Source organism: Piliocolobus tephrosceles, chromosome 3 (assembly GCF_002776525.5).
Source record: "Piliocolobus tephrosceles isolate RC106 chromosome 3, ASM277652v3, whole genome shotgun sequence".
Lineage (NCBI taxonomy): Eukaryota > Metazoa > Chordata > Mammalia > Primates > Cercopithecidae > Piliocolobus > Piliocolobus tephrosceles.
In genome coordinates, this window is record NC_045436.1 from 137,270,772 (window position 1) to 137,291,459 (window position 20,688).

Sequence of the window (20,688 nt, forward strand, 5' to 3'; positions counted from 1 at the left end):
ATGCCTGTTGCCTTTTTAGACTTGCTGTTATGTGAATTGCTTATGTATATCTTGCACCTTTTCTTTTTTTTTTTTTTTTATTATACTTTAAGTTCTAGGGAACATGTGCATAGCGTGCAGGTTTGTTACATATGTATACATGTGCCATGTTGGTGTGCTGCACCCATCAACTCATCAGCACCCATCAACTCGTCATTTACATCAGGTATAACTCCCAATGCAATCTCTCCCCCCTCTCCCCTCCCTGTGATAGGCCCCGGTGTGTGATGTTCCCCTTCCTGAGCCCAAGTGATCTCTCATTGTTCAGTTCCCACCTATGAGTGAGAACATGCGGTGTTTGGTTTTCTGTTCTTGCCATAGTTTGCTGAGAATGATGGTTTCCAGCTGCATCCATGTCCCTACAAAGGACTCAAACTCATCCTTTTTTATGGCTGCATAGTATTCCATGGTATATATGTGGCACCTTTTCTTTATTGTGTTGTCTGTTTCTTGTTATTTTATAAGAACTCTTTGAATGTTTTATATTTTCTGTTATCTACAGTATAAATATTTCTCCAACTTTGTCTTGTTTATGGTATCATTTACCCTAAATATTTTAAATTTGTATTTGGTTAAAGGCATTTATCTTTAAAAAATATACAATTTGGGGTTTGCTCTCTAGGCTACAGGTCTTTTCACCCCTTGATTATATAGGAAGATTCCTAAGTTTTTCTAAGGTTTTGAAAAATGAATTTTTAACTTCATGTCCATCTGGACTTTGGTTTTTTTGTTTGTTTGTTTTATCCAGTCAGGTTTGGAATCTGATGGACTTTGGTTGTTGAGTATAGTATATTTATTTTTTCTTTAGATGAATTACCAGATGTTTCAACATTATTACTAAATAATCTTTTCCCTTCTAATTTTGCCAATGTGAATTCTTACTCTGTAATGCAGGGGATTCTCTTTTCTCTCTCTCCCTTTTTTTTTTTTTTAATTATCTGATTTATCTACACTTATGCCTACTGTGTTGATTATTGTTATATTGTGTTCTGATATAATCATACTATGTTCTGATATATGTCTTGATTATAGTTATGTTCTGATTATAGTTGATTTCAAAAAATATTCTTTGTATTTTTTAAAGTAACTTTTTCGGCTTTTCTTGAGTGTTTATTCCTCCATGTATACTGTAATATAGATTTATCCAATAAACCTAGACAAAATAGTATCAAAATTATAGTTGGATGGCTGGGCGCGGTTGCTCACACCTGTAATCACAGCACTTTGGGAGGCCGAGGTAGGCAGATCACCTGAGGTCGGCAGTTCGAGATCAGCCTGACCAACATGGAGAAACCCTGCCTCTACTAAATGCAAAATTAGCCAGCATGGTGGTGCATGCCTGTAATCCCAGCTACTTGGGAGGCTGAGGCAGGAGAATCGCTTGATCCTGGGAGGCAGAGGTTGTAGTGAGCCGAGATCATGCTATTGCACTCCAGCCTGGGCAATAAGAGCAAAACTTCATGTCAAAAAAAAAAATTTTTTTTTTTAGTTGGAGCTTTGCTAATTAGTATATTAATTTTATGAAAATTGACACATGATAAATCCTTACATCTATGACTGTGTCTTTCCACATGTTCAGATCTTCCTTTATATCTTTTATATTAAGAAGCGCTTGTCATTTCTTCTGTATAAAGTCCTATGCTTTTCTTATTAAATTTATTTCTACTGATTTTATTTTTGTGAATAGAAGTTTTTTTAAAATCAATTTCTATTTCTAGGTGATTATTGCTAGTTAATAAAGTTTCATATCTTTTTTAATGTTGGTAACAGTGATTTAATTTTTTAATATTATTTCATTTACTTACAATCTCCAGGATGGTGTTGAATAGCAAGGCAAAAATCAGCACTTTAGTTTCTGTTTTTAATCGAAATAGGTTTGTTTTGAAGCCTATATTATTTGCTGCTGATGTTTGTTAAATATTTTATTTGTTTTCTTTGTCTCTGGCTGCTGGATACCATTAGGTGTACACAGTTTTGTTACTTTGTTTGCTAATTGAGTGTAGGTCAGACTGCTACCGTCTTTTAAGAAGCAATCCCAAGAGTGATGGAAGGGAAAGTAGCCTAAGCTAGCAGCAGTTAAAAGCCTGTTAAGATAGTAGGACGGAGCCCCGTTGCTTCTTGTCTTTTCTCATCATCTCACCCTCTGAGCTACAGAGAACTTATCCCATCTTTTTCGATTCTGCTCAGCTTCATAGCAGTCAGAGAAAAGGGCTACACATCTCCATGTAGTTGTCAACCTCCCCCAGTCCCTGGGTCCAGGTATGTTTGCTGGATGAGGTCCTACAGGATTCTGGTGTTTACAGGACTATTTTATGTTGATTTGCAGGTCCATTTCCAGCTCAAGGAGAAAGGCAGCCACAATAGCTTTTTCACTGGCAGTGAATATTTGTTTGCGGGGAGGAGTGGAGAACAAAAATGAAAACAACATTCTTGTTCTTACATATACTCATGGTTGCAATGTAATTCAGCTTGTTAATTTGCTAGAAGGGAAGCAAAAGAGGTTAAATTTGACCAAGATTATAACGATAATGAGTAGCCAAGTCAAATCTAGAGCCCTTGTCTTCTGGCTCCCAGGTCTATGCACATTTTTAAAATACTTCATTATCTCTAGGTTTTTAGAATAGTTTCTTAGCTGAGCTCCCAAAGGTTACCAAAAAAGCACAAGAAAATAATAACCTCAAGGAAACTATAGCTGAGTGAATAATGGATTATTTGGACGATATGTCATTTTTCTTGAGCTTTACAATAAGTGATACTTCTGTAGTAGACCTCAAGTAAAAAACAATGGACATATGCCAAAGATGTCATAGGACTTCTATGTTTAGAAACTCTTTTCAATGAGAACAGTTTAGGATAAATAAACGTTTTAGGGACAGCTGTCCAAAGAACAAGCAGAAGTAATAATTTTTCTGTCCATTGAAATGGAACCAGAAGCAAAAACATTGAATTGGATAGTGAGGGAAAATGATTTCATTTGCACAAAATAGAAACATAAAGTATTTAGGAATAGAATTAATAAGAGTTAGATCTCTCCTCTGAAGGAAAGTATACATTTTTTTTTTCTCTAGGTACACAAAAGAAGATGAGTTAATGGAGGTGTGTCAAAAGCCAAAAAGTTTTATAATATAAAGATGTCAAGTTTTTTTCACATAAGTTTGTGAAGGTATGTGTAAGCTTGAAAGTATGAGTGACAATAACTGAAGATGGTGAATACATAGGAATATTTGTCTCTACAAATAATAAAACCTATTATAAAGGTGTAACAATTAAAAGTCTGGTACTAACACAAACACAGATTTTTAATGAGCAGAATGGAAAGCCTAGAAAAGCATATTTGAGTATGGATTTAGTTTATGATAGTGAGTAAATCAGTGACAGAATTTCAGTAAATGAACCCAAGAGAATTGATTAAATATTGAGGAAAAAAGATAAAATCTTTATTTTGTATCAGTAACTCAAATAAGTTACAATTGGATGACAAATTTAAATAGAACAAATAAAGCGAACTGAAGAAGAATTAAAATATAGATAAGTAGTTAATCGAAATGGGGAGACTTTTTTGCTCTTTTTAAGCAAATGAATTAGAAGATACAACCAAAATATTAGATTTGGGAAATATTTATTTTAAGCAAACAGTATGATAAGAATTTGGATCTTTAAAGCAGAGAAGCATCCATCCGCATTTGGTGATTATGGAAGAAATGAAGTTATTGATGGGAAAGTTCTTAGCAACCAGGACCCAAGTTTGTGTTCCAGCGCTGCCACTCCCACGTGACAGTAGCTTTAATTTGGAGTCAGTTTCTTCATCATAAATACACTATAACTAGGAGTGATGTTCTGGATCTAATTCCTACAAGCCAGTCGTTAAGCCATTAGTGGCTTAAGAGCCTCTGGGGTATGAATATTTATACCAGGGATATTGGCAAAAGCTACAAATTGGGACCCTCTCCCCTGCCTTTTGTTTTCAAGAGAGCCATTTACCAGCATATTACTTGAAATAAGAATAGATTTGTTAGACTAAAAAGATAATATTTTATATATTAAATTATGTTTTGTTCCCACTGGAAATAAACAGCATCTGGTATGCTTTTCACTAACATGGAGGAATTTTGAGGTATCCTTGCCTTCTAAAGCCCACTCTCTGCTCTTGATAAGCTATATCTGTACATCAAATGATATTTTCTGATTACAACTCTCAACACACACAGCATACACATTACTTATATTTCCTTTATTCCTCTTCACATTAGTTGCTTTCAAATGTACAGTTTTCTTCTGGATAGGTAGTTGAAAGGTCTGGTACTGACACCAGTTCAACTGACCTCACCAGAAGTTGAAATTTGCTATTTGCTCTTATTCCCCAATGCTGATTTTGCTTTTTTTGTTTACTACTTTTAATCTGTCTGCCATATAAGCCGATTGGTGTTTTTGACATTTTCATTTTAATTGACTTATAAACTGTGAACTGTCTTTGAGCGTGATCCAAGTATGTTGTTGTTTTAAGCTCCAGCTTGAGCTGTTGTTTATTTTCACTCTTCCCAGGCACTTTGGTTCTGGCTGACAGGGATAGGAGAGGCTTGTTATTCTTTTCTTTGACTTTTATTTTGTAAATTAATCAGCTTTATTTTTTAACATAACTTCAGGTTTACAGAAAACTTGAGTAGAACATAGTGAGTTCTCACATACGCTCCCTCCACTCCCAATTTCTGCCTTTTAGTGTGGTATGTTTGTTACCATTGATGAAACAATATTGAGACATTATTATTAACTAAAGTTTACGTTCCAGTTAACTCTTTGGGTTGCACATTCTGTAGGTTTTGACAGATGTATAATGACATGTATCCACCATATATTGTCCTACAGAGGAGTTTCACTGCCCTAAAAATACTGTGTTCCACCTATTCATTCCTCCCTTCTCCCAAGCCCTGGTAATCATTGATCTTTTTATTGACTCTTTTCCAGAATGTTATATAGTTGTAGTCATACAGTACGTAGCCTTTTCAGATTGGCTTCTTTCACTTAGAAATATATACTTAAGGTTCCTTCATGTCTTTACATAACTTGATAACTCATTTCTTTTTAGCACTGAGTAATATTTCATTGTCTGAATATATCACAGTGTATCCATTCACCTACTGAATGACAGTTTGGTTGCTTCCAAGTTTTAACAGTTATGAATAAAGCTGCTGTAAGCATCCATGTGGAGATTTTTTGTGGACATACGTCTTCAGCTCCTGTGGGTAGATACAAGGGAGCATGTTTCCTGGATCGTGTGGTAAGAATATGTTTAGTTTTGAAAAAAAATGACCGAACTATCTTTTAAAGTGTCTGTACTATTTTGCATTCCCATCAGTAATTAATGACAGTCCTTGTTGCTCCATGTCCTCACCAGCATTTGGTGTTGTCAGTTTTGGACATTAGTCATTCTAATTCAGCATGTAGTAGTGTATCATTATTGTTTTAATTTGCAATTCCCTGAAGAAATATGAGGTTGCCCATCTTTTCATATGCTTATTTGCCATCTATATGTCTTCTTCTGGTAAGGTATATTAAATCTGGTGCCCATTTTTTACTTGTGTTGTTTGTTTTCTGGTGGTTGAGTTTTAAGAGTACTTTATGTATTTTGTATACCAGTCTTATATCAAGTATGTATTTTGCAATTTTTTTCTCCCAATCTGTGGCTTGTCTTTTCATGCCCTTAACAGTGTCTTGCAGAGCTCGAGGCTTCATTTTAATACTTTTTTTGTCCTGGATCATGGTTTTGACTAAAAAGTCACCCGTCAAACCCAAGATCACTTAGATTTTCTCCTATCTTCTAGGGGTTTAATAGTTTTGCATTTCACATCTAGATCTATGATCCATTTTCAGTTAATTTTTGTGGAAGGTATAAGTTCTGTATCTAGATTTTTCTTTTTAACATGTGGATGTCTAGTTGTTCCAACACTATTATTTGTGGCAAGGTCTCATTTCTTCATTGAATTGCCTTTGCTTACTTGTCAAAGATCAGTTGATAGTATTTGTGTGGATCTGTTTCTGGGCTCTCTATTCTATACCATTGATTGGTTAGTCTGTTCTTTAACCAGTACCATACTGTCTTGATTACTCTTGAAGTCACATCCTGTCAGTCCTCTGACATTTTTCTTCTGCTTCAATATTGTGCTGGCTGTTCTGGGTTATTTGCCTTTGCATATAAGCTTCAGAAGAAGTTTGTTGATATATACCAATTAATTTGGGGGGTAGGCTGCTTTCTAAACTAAAAATTTTGTGTTTGCTTTTTAAAGTCAGATTTTTTTTTTTTTTTAATTTTACTTTAATTTCTGGGATACACATGCAGAACATGCAGGTTTGTTACATAGGTATACAAATGCCATGTTGGTTTGCTGCACCTATCAACCCATCATCTATGTTAGGTATTTCTCCTAATGCTATCCCTCCCTTAGCCTCCCACCCTGCAACAGGCCCCAGTGTATGATGTTCCCCTCCCTGTGTCCTTTTGTTCTCATTGTTCAACTCCCACTTATGAGTGAGAACATGCGGTGTTTGGTTTTCTGTTCTTGTGTTAGTTTGCTGAGAATGTTTTCCAACTTCATCCATATCCCTGCAAAGGACATGAACACATCCTTTTTTATGGCTGCATAGTATTCCATAGTGTATATGTGCCACATTTTCTTTACCCAGTCTATCATTGATGGACATTTGGGTTGGTTCCAAGTCTTTGCTATTGTGGACAGTGCCACAATAAACATACGTGTGCATGTGTCTTTATAGTAGAATGACTTATAATCCTTTGGGTATACCCAGTAATGAGATTGCCGGGTCAAATGTTATTTCTGGTTCTAGATCCTTGAGGAATCGCCATACTGTCTTCCACAATGGTTGAACTAATTTACAGTCCCACCAGCAGTGAAAGCGTTCCTGTTTCTCCACACCCTCTCCAGCATCTGTTGTTTCCTGACTTTTTTATGATTGCCATTCTAACTGGCGTGAGATGGTATCTGATTGTAAAGTCACAGATATTTTTTACTTTTGTTCTTGTTCCAAAGCCTTTACCTTCTACTTTTTCTTTTGTAGATAGTCATCAAAAGTTTTATTATTAGACAGTATGATGTATAAATAATAATTATTGTAATACTAAGCAATTGTATGTTATGTAAAAATTTCTGTTATGTAAATCTATTCATAAATATATGCATATAATATGTGTGTACCTGTGTAAGTTTGTGGCTATGAGGTAGTAGCACAAAGATTTTTTTTTTTTAAATCCTTAAAGACCTCTTCTTGGGGGTGAGGAAGCTAGAGGCAGCTTCCACAGTCTTCACTGTGGTTATTTTAGACCACATCTACCTGTAGGGATTTTAAAATACCCCAATTGTTGAGAACCAGTGTGTCTGTTGAGGGCTGTTACTATTCAGAATGTTGTGTATAAAAGCATAATGGAGTCAGAAAACAGCAGAAATCTGCTGCTGTAATGAACTCAGACACACCTAATTGTAAGAGTTATACATTATTTCTCTTCTCACTTTTCACTTCTTTTTGACTGAATTTAAATTTATTTTGTAATGGTTTAGGAGTCTCATCAGCGTGAAAAAGACAATTGTTTTATTAAATATACTAAATACAGTGCTATGGAGAGCGTAAGCCATCCAAAAATACTGATACTTAGTTTTTATTTGAGCTTTAAGAGACAGAGCAGGAATGTTAACTTTTAGATTCCCAAATTTTAATTATTCAGGTCCTGTTTTATTCTTATTATTAGCAGTTAGAGTTTAGTAGATTTATATTCCAAGTATGTTTAATATGACATGAGATTTTTTCCAGTTTGTAATTCAATGCTTGAATTGCAGTCTTAAGACTTATCTTAACAGTTATGTCTTTCTTCTCTCATAGGCTTACATAAATCTTTCAAAATTTTGGGTTAGCATGTAGAGAAATATTACAACTTACCATTATAAGGTATTTAATGCAAGCAGTCAGATAACTTAACTTAATCTACTTATATGGAAGCTAGCCCTTCTTCTTCTGCTTGGAGTGATCATCCCCGTTTCTCTCCTATTAGCAGAAAATGAAAAGAATTCACATGTCTTTACTAAGGCTGAACATTATGATGAAATATAAAGTTGAAGGGGACAACTTTGATGGATGAAAAATGTTACCTGATTTTTATTTGTGTTCAGAATATTAATGAAATTAAATATTACTGGACTCCTCCATTTTATTGTTTGTAACTTGTTTGTTCATGTCCTTGTCCTTATTTCAGTTTAGGGGTATGGGTGTTTTGCTAGTTGATTTCATCGCAGCTTTGTGTGTAGAAACAAAAGTGATTAACTGTGTGTTTATTATATGCCCACATGTTTTTTCCTGCTGTCTAATTTTACTTTGGTTTTATATACATAGTCTTAGGATCTTTATTCACCTAATACTGTATTCTGAACACTTTCCTGTGCCATTTGGTATTTTTTGATAATGTAATTTCAAAGATCTGTTTAGCATTCTGTTTATATTAGATTATAAAAATAATTTATTTTGAATAAAATAAAATTTGAAATTTAGTTTGAAATTTCAATCGGTAGATCCATTCATTATTACTTTTTTATATTAATAATTTCAACAAGCATTTATTAAACATCTATGAAGAAATAAAATTTAAATAAATTATTTAATCAAAAACATTTGTTTTTTTCATAAAAATTTGAGTTATCAAATGAAGTATTTTTATCTTGACAGATAACTTATAAGTAAAGGTTTGCGTAAAATTTTTGGCTTTCTTGGCGAATTTTTTAATGTATGCAATTATGAGACCTAGGAATATTTGGTTATGCTTTATTTTTAAGAAAGTAACAGTAAAGGCAAGTTATTTGTGAAGTCATTTTAAGTAAAGTTTTTTTCTTTGTAGGAAAAATGTTTAAAAGCTAAAATGTCATTTTAAAAGTTTTTACTTCATTAAAATTTAGAATTGAAGTACTAGGTTAGTTATAAGGTTCTGGTTTTTTTTTTAATTTTTTTTATAAGGTTCTTGTTTAGTTACATTTACTGTAAAGTTAAAGCTGGAGAAACTTTGTAACTGTTATAACCTTATGAATCTTAATTAAAGGAAAAGATATAGTTTGTATCCACTACCTTAAGTTAAATTATAGTACTCTTAATGATCCAAAATAATTTTTTAAAAATTTGAGAGCTCTTCTTTTTTTCCACAATGACATTTGTTAACAGATTCCCTCTTTGATAATACACAATGTTGGATCATGAAACAGAGTAAACAAACAGGTCATTGTTTAAAATAATGTACACTGTGTTCAGAGGACTATGAGTTTTTGTTTTGAGTTTTATTATATAATTTTAGCTCTAGAATACAGTACATAATGTATTTTAACTTGATATGATACAAAGGTACTTATTTTAGATATAATATTAACAGTTTGTGATGTTCTTTAGATTACTTTTACAGATTTGTATATTTTGACCTATGTGGTAGACTAAGTTTATTTTTAATTTGACAGAAAAAGTTTTTAGTAAGTTTTGAATTTATGTATTTAGAACAAATTTATTAGCCTATAGTTATATACACATAGACACAAACACAGGAAATCAGTATTTGAGTAATTGTGTTCTGCTTCCTCTTTAAAGGAAGGGGTTCAAGGGCAGTCTCTGGAGTTCAGGTTGAGGTGGAGAAGCACAGACTTACAATTTCTCCATGAATATTTTAAGTCGAAAAAGGCAACATAAGCTGAAGTTAGAGGATATGGGATCGACATAACAACATATGGGATCGATATGGAGGTGACTGGAAAACTTGTATGTAGGAAGTCAAGTAGGCTGCCCAGGCGGTCAGAAGAACAGAGTAGGTGAAGCCACACAGCATGCAGTGGTGTGTCTTCTTTTGGGGCCAAGCCTGATGCAGCTTACTATTTGCCAGCACCGTGTCATCTCCATCTGAGTAAATGGCACCACTATCCTTTGAGTGATTCAAGTAAAAATGCTGTGAGTCATCGTTAGTTCCTTTCTCTCACTTCACTGATTAACCCACTAATATATGACAAGTCTTAAATACTTTTCTTTCTTTCCTGTGCTGTTACCATCCTCTTAGTCCAAGCTGCGATTATCTCACCTAGATGTCTATAATGGCTTCCCTGGGTCTACATTTTTCCTCTTTCAATCGATTCTCCAGAGGTGCCAGAGAGATTTTTATAAAGAGAAAGCCAGATCCTATCTCTCTCCATATTAATGCTTTCCACTGAATTTTAATTGCATTTGGAATAAAATCTAATTTTCTTACAAAATTCTTAAAGGTCTTCTGTGACTTGCTCCCTGACTACTGATTCTGACCTTATCGCATATCCCCTTCCACCTCTGCTTCTTCCCTTAAGTGCCAGCCATACTGGTCTTTCTGTTTTTTAACCATGCACATTTAGTCTTGTGTTTTCTATTCCTGGTGCTTTGTCTTGCTCCCTCATTTTAAAAATCATTTAGGCCTAAGTTTAAATGTAGCTTCTGCAGTGAGGTCTTCACTGAGCAGATTTTCCAAAGTAGTGTTGTTTTTCAGTTCCCCAGTCCCATTCCTGTTTCATTTATTCACATCTGTTTTATTTCCTTTATTGAATTTGACTCTCTGATTAGAATCCATTCATTCATTCAGCAAATACTGTGCACCTAATCTATGCTAGGCATTGTTCTAGATACTTGGGATTTACCGTGAACAACAACAACAAAAACAAAAACAAAAAGAGAATCCCTGTTCTTACTTTCACATTAGTAGGATGGAGAGAGAAACAGTATATAATATACATGATATGTAATTGAATTATAAATATGTTAGTATGTTAGAAAGTGACAAGTGAAATAGACAAAATGGACTGTGGTAGAGGAGACTGGGAGAACTGGTTGAGGGTTAGAGGCAGCTTACAAAGGAAATGGGGTAGTTATGGTAGGCCTCTTAAGTTGATTATTAAAGTAGAGTTCTTTTGTTTCTTTTACTTTTAGCTTCAGCACCAGTCAGCAAAGTGAATAAGTACTGTGCTTCTTCCAACTTTCATTCCACTTGGGGAGAAAAGAACATCATCATGTCAAACATTACGATTGACCCAGATGTCAAACCTGGGGAATATGTCATCAAGAGCCTTTTTGCAGAATTTGCTGTTCAAGCTGAAAAGAAAATTGAAGTTGTAATGGCTGAACCCTTGGTGAGTAGAGCTGACCTATAAATCTGAAATATTTTCTTGACTTTTGTATTAGCCACTATAATACAGATTTTTCAAAGGAAATAATATACTGGAAAAAATATTAAGGGATAGTGGTGATGTAGAAAGCTGCACCAACTTTAGAATCCACTTTGATAAGTTACTGCAGGTCACAAAAGAACAAAAAAGGAACTTCAACAGTGGGAATTGTGGAAACAGATAAAACATAGGAAATAAAGGAAAATTAGGATATATTGTGAGTTAACACTAAGATCACAGCCAAACTTATAATAAAGAAGAGAACATATTTTTACATGTGTATTGTATGAGACATACTTGGAGAATGTGAGAAGCTCTATTTGATTAGAGCCCATGATGTGGAGGAGGGAAGAGAAAGACTGTAAACAAATATGAGTCAGTTTCTGAAGAGTTGTGAATGCTATTGTGATGGATAATATGGTGGTTGAACAATAGAGGGAGAAAACATTGAGAGCAGAGACTATTTAGCTATTGTACATAGTTCAGGCTGGAATGAAAGGGGTCTTGAACTATGGTATTAAGAGTAGAAAAGGTTACAGAAGAAAGAGAATTAACAGAAGTAAAAATCAATAGGACTTGACAAGTAATTAAATAGGGGGCATTTTGAGTGAAAGTTAAGGGTTAAAGATGTTCTGGAATGTTAGTAAAGTTGATGATATATTTACTTTGGTAAGGTACACAGGAATATCTTTGGGTACAAAAGGTGGATAAAATAATTTTTCGTTTGTGTACCTTAAACTTGAGATACTGGTAATCTCACCACATGGAATTAGTTGCTTGACTGGTAGTTGGAAGTTCTTTTTGGGAACTCAAGAGATGGTAACTAGAACTACAGATTTTGGTATCATCTATATGAGGGTGTAAATTGAAGCCAAAAGAGCAGACGATGATTTCAAGGGAAAGAAAATATAGAATTATTATTGCTAATAGTGTAGAGCAGCAGAGTACAATGAACATTGAGAGAAGTGGTTATTGGATTTGGAAATAAGCAGAAATAAAACAACAGTTTTACCTTCTAGATATAACTACAGGAAGTAACTTTAACTCTCTGCCACCTTATAGAGGCGACAGTTTAGGTTACTCTTTGGGCCGGAAGGAAGTGGGTATGTGATGTACTAAGAACACAGTGTAGGTTCGATGTAGGATGATGCTAATTGAGGGGAAGGTGAAGGATGTAACAGCTGAAACTCACTCCTTACACAACTGAATTAGGGATAGCTATTCACCACCAATTTGAGATTCAGAGGGTTTGTTACGGCTGACTGAGGAGTTAGGCACAATAATATATTGGCTTTAGAACCTGTATACTTGTTCAGCCTGTTACAGTTCCTTAAAAGGATGAGAGAGGGAAACAACAGAAGGGAGGCTAGGGCAGGAAGAAAGTGGAAGGAGGTATTGTCAATGCTCTTATTTTCTTAGTGAAGTAGCCTTGAAATTGCTGTGAAGGTGAGTTTCTTCCCAGTGATTAAGTAGAGAAAACTACCCTGAGGAAAGCATCTATGAAATAATGTGTTCTGGGATCTAATACATAATAATAGCCAAATGTATATTTCAAAATTGTGCAGATATTTATATTCAATTTAAATCATCCCATGATTGCTTTCCACATAACAAATTGATTATTTTTGTACTAAGGTATATATATTTGTGTATATTGTATAATGTATATGTAGTATATATAGACAGCATATACATTATTAATATAAAGTTCTGTTTTAGAAGGATTGCAAAAGCCTATAGCATGAGTTCATGATTACAAGATTTGATTATAAATATGCTTAAGCTACAGAGTGTTAGTTTTCTTTTTCAGTGGTCTCTGAATTACAAGATAAATTACTACACTAGTCTACTTAAACAGCATACAGTAAGAAAGGGAACAACTTTTAAAAAATTTAAGAATTTATTATGGAAAATGTCAAACATATATAAAACTAAAGATTATGATATAATGAACACTTGGGACCCATCACCTGTCCTCAGCAATTTTCAAGTCACACAGCACATTTTAAAAACACTTTCTTTCATAAAATATTTTATAGTAGTATCATGTGATACAGTCCTACCAGTTCTCAAATTATATATATATAAATATATAAAAATATATTTATTTATAATATGTATTATATTATATTTATATAATATATTTATAATAAATATATATTTTAAAATATATAAAATATATATTATATATTTAAATATATATTATATATAAATATATTTATATTATATATATATATATATATTTTTTTGGAGAGACAGGGTCTTGCTGTGTCTCTCATGCTGGAGTTCAGTGGTGCAATGTTGGCTTACTGCAACCTTCGCCTCCCAGGCTCAGGCAGTCCTCCCACCCCAGTCTCCTGAGTTGCTGGGACTACAGGCATGTGCCACCACACCTGGCTAATTTTTGTGTTTTTGTAGAGATGAGATCTCACCCAAGCTGGTCTCAAACTCCTGGGCTCAAGTGATTCGCCTGCCTTGGTCTCCCAAAGTCCTGGGATTATAGACCCACCACTTCTGGCTATATTATATATTCTCATTCCAAACTTCCTATATATTCCCTCTAACTTAGTCATCCTCCCCTAAGCTAAATGAATATTAAGCTTACAAATACTGTAATAATTTGTACATACTTTTAGATTATGATGATATCATGTTATGGTTAATTGCTTACATGTTTATCTTCTGTGATGTGAGTTACTTGATACCAGCAACCAGGTCTCTCTTATCTCTGTATCTGCAGCACTGCTTGTGGTGGTGGGTACTCAGTAGAGGGCTTCTGTTAAATATTTGTATTTTAATGAATGTAGCCTTAAGAAGTATTGCTATGGTGTGTGCCTTTTGTTTTTCTAATAATAATAATAATAGTCTTTATTCTAGCCAGAGCTTCCAATAGTTCTTTCAGAATAGCCTGATGCTATTCATTGATTTTATTAGCTAATTCATTTATTTAATAGTTAATTTTAGAGACATCTGTTATGTAATCTGAGATTATAAAATTATGATTAATAGTGGTGAGGATTTAATCAGAACATAGATGTTTCTAGTCTGCCATCACAAATAGAAGAGACATTGCTGCTCACTCTTCCTGGCACACAGGAAAACCCCCAAATCACCATCATATTTTACAGATTTTACCCCTTACACTCGTATATACCAAGATAATTTCTTCTTATCTAGAGCAGAGTGCCAGCTTTGTTTTTATTTATGTCCAGGTCTGGGTAAATTGGGAATCCATAGCTTCAAGATTAGATAATGGAAAACATTTAATCTAATATTGTCACAATGTTTACAATATAGCTTCAAATGCTTTTATTGGAATTTCATTTATTTTGAAATTTATTCTGTACCCTTTTAGGTAATAAACAACCATCTAAGATGATTCTCTGGGTTCTTGAATGAAAGTCTTACACAGTCACTTTATAGAAAATAGCATCCAGGGCTTGTCAGATACAAGGAGGCTGGCCTTGCTCATGGTCACTCAGATAGTAGGTTTCAAAAAAAGCACAAATGTGAATGGCTTTTGCTGAAAGAATTTAATCTACCACTAAAATGAGAGAATTGGCTTTTTCATTCTCATATTAGAAACCATAATAAAAGAAGATTAAGGAAGCCAAAAGACTCGAAATTAGCTGAGTTGGATTTTTAGTCACAATTTCATTTTCATGTTAGAAGGAAGATTCAAGAAGGGCAATCAGTGATTGAAATGGCAACTTGCAGGCTATGCAGTCCAGTACCTTAGGTCCTTTCTTCCTAAAGGAGATGGATCAGTCCTTGGTAATAACCTAGGCATATCCAAGTTTATCTATTAATCTTTTAGATTGCTGTGGGCTAGAAAAGAAAATAGGGCCGGGTGTGGTGGCTCAAGCCTGTAATCCCAGCACTTTGGGAGGCCAAGACGGTCGGATCACGAGGTCAGGAAATCGAGACCATCCTGGCTAACACGGTGAAACCCCGTCTCTACTAAAAAATGCAAAAAAACTAGCCGGGCGAGGTGGCGGGCGCCTGTAGTCCCAGCTACTCGGGAGGCTGAGGCAGGAGAATGGTGTAAACCCGGGAGGCGGAGCTTGCAGTGAGCCGAGATCCGGCCACTGCACTCCAGCCTGGGCGACAGAGCGAGACTCCGTCTCAAAAAAAAAAAAAAAAAAAAGAAAAAGAAAATAGAAGAAAAGCCGTTTACCCATCTTCTTCTGATTTATACCTTATGTTTTGATTGAGGCCCAGCATTTTAAAAACTCTAAAATTTTCACTATTTTTTAAGAGTGTATATGTGTATATATATGTATTATATATATATAATTTACATGTATATATTATATATATGCATATATATGTATGTGTGTGTGTGTGTGTATATATGTATTTTAAAGGGTTTCTTCTCCCTGTATGGTCAGTTTCCTCCAAACTGCATTTTTCTGCTGGTTTTACCTTCTCCTCACATGTTTATTTTAACTTGTTATATTTTTAAGAATGAAACATAGTTGATTGGAAGTCCGTTTGTACACAGAAGAACCTTTTTGACTTATGATCTTCTGTGTATTACTATCAATGGACCATCAGTGTCAGATCTTTTTTGGGGGACTTGTCAGAGTCCCCAAATAAGGTACCTGCAGTACTCTGAATGGGAGAGTTTAGGCTTTAGCTGCAAGCATTCTGGGGAACTAGACTCAGAAGATAACTGGGGTTTTTGATATTTGGTATATATATTCTTGCTTAACCTCCCTGTCTTCAGTGTGGTACCTCTTCAACCATTGTATGCCTCAGTCAGCATCATTGTATTTTGTCCTTTCCTAAGAAAGGCAATTCCTCTGAAGGTAAGGTGAAAGGGAGGGTCTAAATCTTTCCTAAACAACCTTTTTAAAACAATCTTTCAACCAGCCCTCTTATTTTTATCCTCGCCTTTAGCCATACTTTCAGAGTACCCAAGTTCTCCAAATTCTGAGCCTTCTGGGAAGTTCTAAAGCATCAATTGGGTTATCTTTCCTTTGCTGTCTGTGGGGCAAGCTCACTCACTCTCCTCTGGTTGTGCCTCAAGTGTCATCTTCTCTATGATCATGTTTTCTGAAATTTCAGTCCCCATTCCAACTTCCTATCCTAAATCTGTCTGACATAGCATACACTACTTTTACTCTCTAATTAGACTGTCAGCTCTATAAGAGCATGAGTTATTTTCCGTTTTGTTTGTGGCTATATCTCCAGAACCTAGAACAGTGTCTGGCATACTCTGAACCCAGTAAATAGTTTGGATGAATGAGTGAATGACTGACTGAATAAACAGACTGCCGACTTTCCCCTTTACTTACTCAGTAGTCACCGTTGTTTTGTGAGATAATTAGTTATGATCTTCTCTGCTTTTCACCTCCTCTCCCATCCTTTTTGTTCTTTTGTTTTAGCCCTTATAAAAATTATTTCACTGTTCTGTTTTAGGACAGAAAGTTGGCTATAAAAGTGTTCAACCTGCCATCTCCAATTACAGATTACTGAAATATTTCAGTGTCATTGTTATGGTTTCAATATTTTTCCAAAAATTCTCTTGCTTTCTCTGAAAGCTACATATTGCTGTTGGTATCCTACATATGCACTACATGTAGAATTAAATTATAAAATACAGGATTGTGAGCCTTGGAGTCATTATTAACTTTTTATAGTATTATGAAAATAACACTACAATACTGTATAATATTATAAAGTATTATAATATTTTATAACTATAATATATAATACTTTTATTACTATGAAAATACTGTAAAAAGTAGAAATAGTTTTAAAGGTTATATGATAAAAACATCTAATCACTGTCAACAGTTTTTAGTCTACCAGTTTTTCATGTCTATTATTTATCCATCTCTGTAGCACCTGCTACCTTTAAAAACTTTTTATTCTTTACATTTAAAAATTTTTAATCTTAAAAATAATTGACATATAATAATTGCAGATCTCATGGGAGTACATAGGGATGTGGTAATACGTACGGTGATCAGACCAGGCTAATTAGCATATCCATATCTCAAGTGTTTATCATTTTGTTTGTTTTGGGACATTCAATATCTTCCTCCTACCATAGCTATTTGAAACTATATAGTGTATTATTGTTACTATAGTCATCCTGCAGTGGTAGAGAACACTAGAAATTATTCCCCCCACTCTAGTTGTAATTTTGTATTCTTTAACAAATCTCTGTGCCTGTCTTTTCCCTACCCCTCCCAACCTCCCGTATTCTTTGTTCTATTTTTTTTTTTTACTTATATGAAATCACCTTTAAACACACACACACACACACACGCAAATGAAGGGGAGATATATATAAAATACACATTTTTTCTATACCCAGATATTTTTATTTTAACAATGTAAATTGGAGATTTTTATGTATCAGCCAATATAAATTAATCTCATTCTTTCTGACAGTCGAATATTATGTATATAGTTTTAAATCAGTCTCTGTTGATAGGCAGTTTTGGCCTTCCCCTAGTTTGAAGCTGCTTTAAAGAAATGCTATATGACATACTGCTGTATACACATCTTTGCATTCATTTATGTTAGTGTAGAGAATAATTTTACTTTCTAGTTGTTTTTGATGAGTTACATAGACAATAAACGTTTTTTAATAGTTTGTGTTTTAAAAATACTAATGTTTTGAGGCCAGGCATGGTGACTCACACCTGTAACCCTAGCACTTTGGGAGGCTGAGGTGCGTGGATCACCTGAGGTCAGGAGTTCGAGACCAGCCTGGCCAACATGGTGAAACTCCATCTCTACTAAAAATACAACAATTAGCTGGATGTGGTAGTGGGCACCTGTAATCCCAGGTACTGGGGAGGTGAGGCAGAAGAATCACTTAAACCCAGGAGGCGGACGTTGCAGTAAACCGAGATCGTGCCATTGCACTCCAGTCTAAGTGACAGTTTTTTTATTAAAAAAAAAAAAAAAAAACTTACATATTGAAAGACAGTACATCTACTTGAGCAAGCATTAGGGCATCCTCAACTACACTATAATGAGCCTAAGAAGTTAATACGAAGTCTTTGATTAGTAATTTATTTTTAGTGTAGTATATTTCTTCATGTTTTCTGTTTGTTTTTAATTGATGATAACGTATCCTTTTGCATTCAAAAATCATTTCTGAGTTCTTATGGAAAAAACAGCCCACCCCCATTTTCTGCTTCAGGAAAAGCTCTGTGAGGATGTCACATCTTCAGAAATCTTTCAGGAAGTATGGATTTGTTACGAAACAAATAAATGTTAAATATAAGGCAACAGTGTGTTTCTGAAAAGTTTATCACTCTCTCTTACTCTTCTAGTTGGCTATAACTATGTTGAATAAATATGCTACATGAGTAATAAACTACTTGAATCAGCAGTCCTCACAGTATTAAAGCTCTTTAGACTTAATATTTACAGTGAAAAAAGGGGATCAAATAAATCAAATAAGTTAGAAAGAAACCTCTTGCTGTATTCCCCACCTCCAATCTTAGATGCATAGTTCACATTAGAACAGTAAAATCCCTTTTTAAAAAAGCTCAGATTTTTCAGTATAGTCACTTTTAGAAACAGTGTTCTACAGGACTTATTATGGGACATACTCACTGTTTTACTGAAGTGTTAGAGCTAGTTAGTTGAACATATATTAGTTTATTATTGTACAGAATCCTTATGTTGCATGTGAATGGTGTACAGTTTGATTTTAGAGATAAATGTCTTTACTACAATGTAGCTGACCAAATGTGCTTGACCTGAGAAGCCCAAGTGCTAAAGACATTCTCCAAATCTCACCTTATTAAGAAAGTAACGGTAATGTGGCTTCAGGTGTAATCAAACATTATTCTCTTAAGTTAGATTGGGAATTTTTGTTTCAATGGTAAATACATTTGTGATTTTGTTTTCATAAAGATTAATCATACATGAGAGAAAAAAATTGGGACTATTGGATAGAGAAACTTCATAAATCTCTATATATTTGTTTATTTCAGAGAATGACTTTTTCTGTGATATATATTTAATATAAATTTCAATTAAAATACATGATATAGACAGTTTAGAAAATCATCCTGAAAATCTCGACAGAAAAACCAACTATCATGTATTTATAAACATAATCACAAACATCTCTTATGAATATATATATAATAAGTTAAGTAACCCTATGTGGGGCAGCCAGCAAGGCAAGTAGGTAGAAAGACTGACAAAAAGAATCACATCATACATGCTATTTTAAGTTAAACTAATTATAATGGTTTGATTAATTTGATTAATTATGTTTATCAATTAGCTGATATAATTTAATTATAATGGTTAATTTTATTTAAATTAACAGAACATAAAACTAAAATGAAAATGATTTAATTTTTACATTCAGATAATGTTTTTGTTACAGAGCGAATAGTTCTTAAGATATCTTTAAAGTTAAATATAAACATAAGCATACATACACACATGTATACATATACACACACACACACGTAGAGAGAGGGGTTTATTGACAAACAGATTTAACAATGAGGAAATTAAACCACCTCACTTCTCCATACTTCCTGGTTTTTGTTGAGGTATATTGTTATTTTAATGTTTTAAAACATTTTTATTCTGTAACCATAATTTTCGTGGCTATATTGTATTCTATAATTAAATGGATTTGCTGGTTACCACCAAGTACCAGCAGCAACCCTCGAGTTTAAGGATGAGAACAAGTCATCTGTATTCTTTGTAGAAAACTCAGAAAATGAAAATGAAGTTAATAATGGTGTAATGAAAAAATGACTTATAATTGTGCTTTACATATTAATGTATGATATATATATTCCTAGAGTTTTAAATTTATATGTATTAACTGCCATAGATACATACTTTCTTTCCTTTTATCTGTTATTCTCTAATTTATATATTGAGAACATTCTAGTCAATCTATAAATTTGTGTCTACCTGTTACTTAACTGACTACACAATATTCTAATACAATTGTCCCTTGGTGTCCATGGGGGATTGTGCCAAGACCTCTCTTGGATACCAAAATTCATGAATGCTCAAGTCCCTTATATAACATGGCATGATATTTGCATATAACCTATGCACATCCTCCCGTATACTTTAAATCATCTCTGGATTGCTTATAAGATATCATGCAATGTAAATGCTATAGAAATAGTTGTTATACTATATTGTTTAGGGAATAATGACACAAGTCTGTACATGTTCAGTACAGATGCAATTTTATTTTATTTTTTACTGCTTTTAATCCAAGATTGGTTGAATCCATGGATGTATAACTCAAGGATATGGAAGGCCAACTGCTTAAGAATATACCATGACTTATTGACCCAAAGTTTTATTGTTATACATTGACGTTGCTTCTTATTTTTTCCCATTGATAGTGAATGTCCTTCTATATACTCTTTTGCAAATGTGTGTACATTTTTTCCCTGGGACATGTTCTTTTCTTGAG

At 33.9% G+C, this 20,688-nt stretch overlaps 1 protein-coding gene across 2 annotated transcripts in view; it reads left to right on the top strand.

Annotated features, from left to right (window-relative positions):
• The window catches only part of FRYL (FRY like transcription coactivator), a 286,322-nt gene that overhangs the window by 132,735 nt on the left and 132,899 nt on the right, over nucleotides 1-20,688 (top strand). Inside the window, exon 5 of one of the 2 annotated variants that reach the window (XM_023224475.3) lies at nucleotides 11,017-11,216. In XM_023224475.3, coding sequence (XP_023080243.1) covers nucleotides 11,097-11,216 — 120 coding nt within the window. In that variant the 5' untranslated portion in view covers nucleotides 11,017-11,096. Of the gene's footprint in view, nucleotides 1-11,016; nucleotides 11,217-20,688 lie in introns of those variants that run through there. The other variant, XM_023224476.1, reaches the window with a different exon arrangement.